The sequence below is a fragment of the Centruroides sculpturatus genome, unplaced genomic scaffold (genome assembly GCF_000671375.1).
Source record: "Centruroides sculpturatus isolate CEXI.00-Female unplaced genomic scaffold, Cexi_2.0 scaffold265, whole genome shotgun sequence".
Lineage (NCBI taxonomy): Eukaryota > Metazoa > Arthropoda > Arachnida > Scorpiones > Buthidae > Centruroides > Centruroides sculpturatus.
Window position 1 is genome coordinate 641,339 of NW_019384449.1, and position 7,943 is coordinate 649,281.

The window sequence follows — 7,943 nt, forward strand, 5'->3', positions numbered from 1 at the left end:
GACCGCATCGTCCCGGAGTCGTCGAGACATGATGGAATGGTTCATTCGCGAACAAGGGACACTCCTTCAAAATGGGACTGTCTTGGAAAGGAGAGGAAGACCCAGAGGCCGCAGCCGCCGCAGAACTTCCAAGATTGCGGAAATCTTGTAAGCTTCTTTCGTGTTTAATAAACGGTTGTGTTGTTTGTAAACGAAGCATCTATCTCTGACTCAACTGCTTCCACATGTCGTTGATTGTTACCGCTCGGCAATCCAAATGGCAAGGGAGACAACGACGATATATATCACATATTATCGTCGGTCGAGATTTTTTTATTTCTCCCCCCTCGGCCCCCACAAAGTATTATATTTTTAGGTTCAATAAATATAATTTTGATTAAGAAATACTTTTACTATTAATAATTTCATTTAAAATACCTAAGATAAGTATCCACTTCATTTTGACTTCCTGCTTATAAAATATTTTTACACAAGTAAAAATATAATTAAATTCTGTGACAAATAAAATGATCGATGTGGGTGCTTGGTCTTATACAATGGGGTATACTTGTAATTAAGTAAACCCTACAGCAACACAAACTTGCAAATGTCATGCAGTAAGAACTCATTCATACTGCATGACGTGCTGAACCTACACAGTATATTGCTGCTTACTGTAATTCTAGATCAGGCATCTGAGACAAATTATGACTTTTTTTGGAATAAATACTTTGTTCTAGTTGCAATTTGGTCACAAATTGCAACTAGAACAAAGTTTTTATAGTATTAATTGACTATACTGGAAATTTCCAAGAGAAAATTATATTCTGTTGCTACAGTATTCTGACAGTGGCTCATTTTTGTTCTTAACTGAAATCTTGTTAGAGCAATCTTTCTTCATTCACCAAAGTTAAGAAAGGTTGCTCTAGCAAGATTCTGACCATTAACAGAGCCATTATATTGTTATAAAAATAGCATTACACTTATGGAAGATTAGATGAAACCTCTACTGGTCATTATATTGTAATGAGTTGCTAAATTGAGGATTGCTATAAAGCAAGTCTACTGTATACAAAAAATCTAATTTATTTATTTTCTTTTTCAGATTAATATTGACTCATAGCTTTAACTTTTAACCACTGAAAATTTCTTCTTTTTATGTATTAGTATCTGGAGACTAAAGGCGGCCATACATGTTAAGTTAATCCTCTGAGGCTGCCTGACCTTGAGGAACTTCAGAATTTCCTATCAGCCACACACGAAGAAGAAAATCTCTCAGCAGAGGCATAGCTAGGATGGGGCAAGTAGGGCAAGTGCCCCGGGTGCCACTCTCAGAGGGGCGCAAAATGGTCTCCAAGACAAACAAGATTTTCTTCTGGAGGGGGAGGGGCGCCAATATAGTGTCATGCCCCGGACGCCAGTTATGTTCGCTACGCCATTGTCTCTCAGTCAGTCAGTTGGCCATGACATCTGATGATGACATACTGGCTGTTCTTGGATGCTTATTGGCAACAAATTCTATTAAAACTCGCGGGAAAAAAGTATGCAAAGTCTATGGTGTAAGTAGTAGTAGTAGTAGTAGTAGTAGTAGTAATAGTAGTAGTAGTAGTAGTAGTAGTAGTAGTAGTAGTTTGGGTAGCACTGATCACAAAATTAATTTTTCATATGAATAATTTTTTAATGGAATTATTTCGGATCACAAAATTAACTTTTCAAGAGAAATCTTGGGATATAGATTCTGTTAAAAAGCATCAATTATCAGCAAAAGATCAATGGCAAGTCGATTTTACTACCAAAAATATTCATGGATTAAATTTTATAGACGAATATATATTAATAATTCTCAATCACATTGATATTAGTACAAATTGTAAACATTATTATTGCAAATTAATTTTATAATTTAATAATTGAAAAGAATTTATTAAACTTTGTCTTATTTTAAGTTGTCATGTTTTAATTTACTTGGATATTAAAACAATAAATTTTTTAAAATGTAGAAGAAAATGATAAAGAGTATCGAGATGTTTTATGAAAACGGAAGAAATGAATTGAGAAGTTTTCTAAATATTAAAATTATTTATAATTTTAATTTACTCGAGAAATTTTTGATCCGAAAATAATTTATAACCTGAAAAATTAATTTATTAGGTTATAAATAATAAAAGTTAATAAGGTTATAGAAAATAATTCTTCCAAACATTCACGAGACATTGTTCTAACTACTCAGTGGTCTCACAACTGAACGACACGACGGCACATATGTTAAGGTTGGCCTGCGCAGTCCAAAACTATGCAGGAAAATCAAATGGTTTTTCAATTCTACTCCGGTGGTTGGTACAGTTTGCCAAAACTGTTAAATTTTCCCCCACACACTATCAGGAATTACTCGAGGTCAGGCATGCATGGTTAATCCTTTGAGGATTAACTTAACGTGTATGGCCGCCTTAAATTGTAGTTAACCCTAAGGCTACAAGGGAAACTTGTATAGCAAAACCAGTCATACAACTTCTCCATCAGTCAATTTTGTTTCTAATGGATTAAGCTGATTTTAACTAATTTTGTGTTTAAAGAATTAAATATGAATGTAAAATATAGAGTTTCATCTACAAGAGACTTAGCAGTTAAAGTTGAAATATGTTAGCTATTATTATTTGAAAATATATACTGTATGCTGTTTGTAACAAATTTCTTCTATGCTCCTAGACTTTTTAAATATCTCGTATATTGAAGTTTAAGGAAACTGATTCCACAAATGCATATATATATATAAAAATCACTGACCTAATTTATTTAATTATTTAAAGATGATAAATTAAAATCAAGAGAACTTTTTTAATAAACAGCATATCAACATCAAATTAAATAAAATTTATATAAAAATTTATATCTTAAAAAATTTAAATTTAATTAATTTATTATAATCTTACTTTATCTCTACTATCTTTCACTAATTGTTCATTAATTTCTTTATCACTTCCAAAAGAAGTATGAGTTCCAGCAATTGATTCTGGCAGCTTATAATCTTCATCTGGCCATGTATCCATAAATAATTTTTCTTCCTCTTCAGTAGGTTCCTTAATAATAATAATAAAACATTAATAGTAATAACTAACAAAAACATATGCAGTGTAGAATCCATAACAATTACAACTGATGATATTATAAACATAGAATTAATTAACACACACTTACATTTTGTGAGGGCCCGGATTTAAGATTCGAATATTTTTATTCATTAGATTAAAAGTTAGGGTTAACAGAAAAAGGGAAAAACAACCGACAAATTTTCTCATAAAAATTGCTCATAAAAACTCCATTCCCACGACAATACTTCCCTGTAGAAGATGAGTTAACTGTTGTGTCATAAGTTTGTCACTTCGGCCACCATTGGTCAACGAAGATCATGTGGTCAACGAAGATCATGTGGTCAACGAAGATGTGACGTACATGGGGAAATCTCGAAAAGAGAGCCCCCATATAAAAGACAAGTGCAATGATGACACAGGGGGGAACAAGTTATTTTCTATACTGTGTGCGTGTGGATTACCTGCCTTTCGTCGCCACCGTCTTCAACAGACTTTGAACTTTGACTGATTTGAACTTTGGACTATATTCCGAACCCAGGAGAACAGGAAACTACATCCACGATTTAACTCGAGGTATTTATCTTACACGCGATGATATGTAAGCTCTCTCTCGCTATTTGACTATTCGAACCTCGCGGGTAGGGTCGCGACTACTTTATACTTTGCCGTTACTTTATGAACTATACGGATTGAACCCCAAGAGGGATTTGTATTCCAATTATTAGCCATGTAGAAATGTACAGAATAAACAGGTATTTTGTTAACGAACTTGGATTGGTGTGCGTTTCTTCCAACATTTTCCACTCCATACTGAACCCGAAGTCCTCGACGAGATCATTCGTGATAATTCCCCATTCATCCGCATATCTATCCGCGATAAATTGATAGATTGGTGTCAGATCCTGACAGATGAAAGAATCTAACGATCCTTTCTCCTAACCCTTTTTCCCCATCCTTTAGACAAGCGAGACCGGACCTCAAGGTCTTGAGTCGAGTAAGTGGTAGGAGAGGAACATCCTCGTAAACATCTCACAATTTATTCCAAGAAATATGAATTAAATATACAAGTTTATATCTACAACATAGGGACCACAAATATCCAAAATACAGACATCAGAACTAAGGAAACCTTACATTAAATGTGAGATCCTAGACAAAAATTAAAATTTTATGTTTATGATGATGAATATCTGACAGGACATTTAAATTCTCACCTTTCAAAAAGCTAGACTTAAGGTCTCCTGAAAAAAATAAAAATTCTTTCCATCAAAAAGGAAAACAAAAGGCTGGAATTACAAGGGAGAAGTTCAAAGTTTGGAGGAATTTTAGCCAATCAGGATCATGTTAAGTGTTGACATGACCTCTCCAGCATCTTGAAAGATTTCGAATTGTCACCGGGATATGAGAAAAGACCAATTGGAATGTAGAATAGAAAAGAAAAATCCTTTATAAACTCATGTTTCAAGGACATTCAGTTCTTTTCCTCCAAGCACTGATTGCCCTCTAAAATTTGTTCTTCTTCTGAGATCCATTGTTCTGTCTCCCAGATTCATTCATTCTCCTTCCAAGATCTATTATATCCAAGCTTAACAATGAGCCCCGAGGCTGTCAATCCTGCAGAAGACCATCATTATGGGATTGAGTATAGACATTCAATGTGACATTTGGACTTTTACTGGACTCTCTTCTTAAAAAAAATATCGAAAGAGAATTGTAACAACAAGAATATAGAAAATTTTGTAAGAATAATTTTATATTTTATTATATGGAAAAAAGTGAATGGTAAGCCTGTCTCAGTGTGTATATCACACTCATGCACAATTATCTCGACTCTTTGACTGTCCCAACAATCACACACAGTCAGTAAACATAAACATCTAAAACCTGATAGTTATATATTAAAGCCAAACAATTTCTGAATTATATTGGGCAATTACTTCTACTATTAATAGCCTGCCAATTCCTAAAGTCAAACAATTGCCAGATTATATCTGGCAATTGTTTTGACTTTAATAAATCTTACATTATCTAAATACATAAATATTACCAATCTACATTCAATCAGATTCAATACTCTCAGACATACATATACTAGTCTATTCTGGTGCAATCACTGTGATGATGTACCATGACCTTAAAGTTCAATCATAAACATACATAATCAAAAAAAGATAAATCATAAATCTGCCTGGTTAAGAAAACTAGAAACACAAATACATAAACTTAGATAACAATTAGATAAGCTGATTCAATACACTAAAAACAACATAACACCAAGTTAATGAAAGAAATTAGAAAAATATTCAGAAAATCAAAACACAGAAAACATGAACAACACAACACATTTATAAGAATACACTGACACTCAAATAAACTCAGAACAAAGTCACAAAGACTCAAATGCTACAAAACCTGTATATTATGAAACAAACAAAATAAATTGTTCACAAATAAACTTTTCTACACACAATTATATACTAAACCCACCAGACAATTACAGCAACAGAAAAACAACTCACAGACTATTAGTCTGTTCTTTGGTCCAATCTAATCACATATAAAAATGAAACAAGCTGGATCAAAACAGAAGAAAATATGCATTAGACATCAAGCACATCCTCTGTCAAAATAAACATACACAACATCCAACATGCAGTACAAAAAACACACAGTTTGAAAACACTTGATCTAGACAATATTCACAATTTCTAGTACAAATATTTACATCCCTTCACCAAAATCTAGCCAATTTTACACACACAATTAACAATCCATGACAAATGATAAAAATTTTTTACAAAGGATATTATATAAATGAAACCCAAAAATGACAACACCAAAGACTGTACACAATATACACAATACAGACCAATCATATACCTTCCTACATACTATAAAACACTTCATGCATCAAAAATAAAATATATCATCATTTAGAACAACACAACAATCTCACAGAGCAACAAAAAGACTATTGTAAGAACCTCATGGATGCAAACAGCTACCGATAAATTCAGTCATTCTATTATAAGCACACAAACAACACGAAAACCTACATGTAGCATATATGTAATACAGAAAAACATTTGACAGTATCCCAGGTTACTATGCCAAAATATGGTGATGGAATGCTTATATTTGAAAATGCACTGAAGTATTTTTGTTACGAATCAATGGTTACTGCATACTAATGGTTATTGCATACATTACACTTAAACAAAATAGATTGAACATTCATTACTTTTTTAGAAAAACAACACAACACTAGAGAACAACTAATACTACTCAGACTAATTACAAACATTAAAATAAATTACATGAGTAGGCTGAAAAGTAATGCACACATGCTTGTAGAACATGAACAAAAACAAATAGTAAGATCGGGCAAAAAGTACATTAAAGTACAATTTTTAAGCTTCAAAATCATATATTTATTTTTCAACATAGTCACCATTAAGGCTAACACATTTCTCCCAACATGTAACAAGTTTTTTCATTCCATCACTAAAAATTCTTCCGAATTTTCTTGAATCCAGGACTTGACAGCTGCCTTCACATCGTCGTCCGAGGTGTAATGATTACCCTTGAGGTCTCTTTTGAGTAGAGGAAAAAAATAAAAATCACAAGGCACAAGATCATGGGAATAAGGAGAGTGTGAAATCGGTTCAAACTTCATGTTTCGCAGAGCCTCTCCAGTTGCACGCGAGGTGTGTGGATGAGCGTCATGTTGCAAGATTATTGACACCAGGCTGCCTCTAACATGACAAACTCAACATCAGAGGTGTTTTAGAGTCTGTATGTACTGAAAAGTATTAAACATTGCAATGAGGGGCAATGGTAATCGTCTGTGGCAGTGATCGGACGTCTGCTGAGTGTTTCATCAACAATTATGGTTTTATGAAACAGCAACTGCCCACCGGGTTGTGTAAATAAGACCTACTATAAAAAACCTGGAAAAACCATACTAAATTATGGTTTTTCCAGGCTCGCAACCAAGAAATTTTATTATCCATTAATTTACAGTAAACCTATTAACAGCATTGTCACCATAAACAGCCTTTAAACGACAATGAATCTCAGTAGGAGTCACTTTTTCAGCAGTTAAAAATTCGATAACAGCACTCTGTTTAACTCGCGTTGACATAGCACTAGAACATGTCTCCATATTTCTGCTTCTCAAAATATACTGAATAAATGCATCAACCTCAAACTGCACATATGCATAGAGGGGAAATGTTACTTCCATATGCCACCTGGCGCACTTCTGAAAATCATTTTGTTCATGCTCTACAAGCATGTGTGCATTACTTTTCAGCCTACCCTCGTAAATATACATAAGACAAGGCATATTTCACAGAGACTCATTAAGTCTGCTTTGGTTTTGCCTGGTCTTAAACCCACTGTCCAACAGGTTAAACAATACTAAATACAATTATAACATCAAACACAACAATACATATTATCTCATCTAATGTACATAAAAGACAAATTTTTTCAGTATATAATATATGAAATAAATATACAATACAATTAGGGAATTCGATCCCGGTCCTTATTTCTAATCCCGAGATTTCGGGATTATACTTATTCAATCCCGGGATCCCGGGATTATTTCGGTATTGAGGGTTAATAAAAAATAAGAAAATCTTATAGAAATCAAAAATCAAAATTTAGACAAAAATCAACGCATTTTACGGTATACACCTAGTTAATTTAATCACTCTAACTAATCAGACTTGAGTCAGACTAACCAGACTTAAAATCACTGTTTCATGTTAAATTTATTCTTTTTTAAGCATCACTGAGATCTCTTTAAACTCACATAAATTGAAAAAACCTTTATGTAACAAACTATGCAAATAAACGTTGAAAATT

The 7,943-nt window shown here is 33.2% G+C and overlaps 1 protein-coding gene across 1 annotated transcript in view; it reads right to left on the reverse strand.

The window, feature by feature from the left end:
• The window catches only part of LOC111620511 (WD repeat-containing protein 63-like), a 35,334-nt gene that overhangs the window by 7,175 nt on the left and 20,216 nt on the right, over positions 1-7,943 (reverse strand). The window contains exon 4 of the mRNA XM_023362438.1: positions 2,910-3,056. Within this exon, the coding sequence (XP_023218206.1) occupies positions 2,910-3,056 (147 nt within the window). The remainder of the gene's footprint in view (positions 1-2,909; positions 3,057-7,943) is intronic.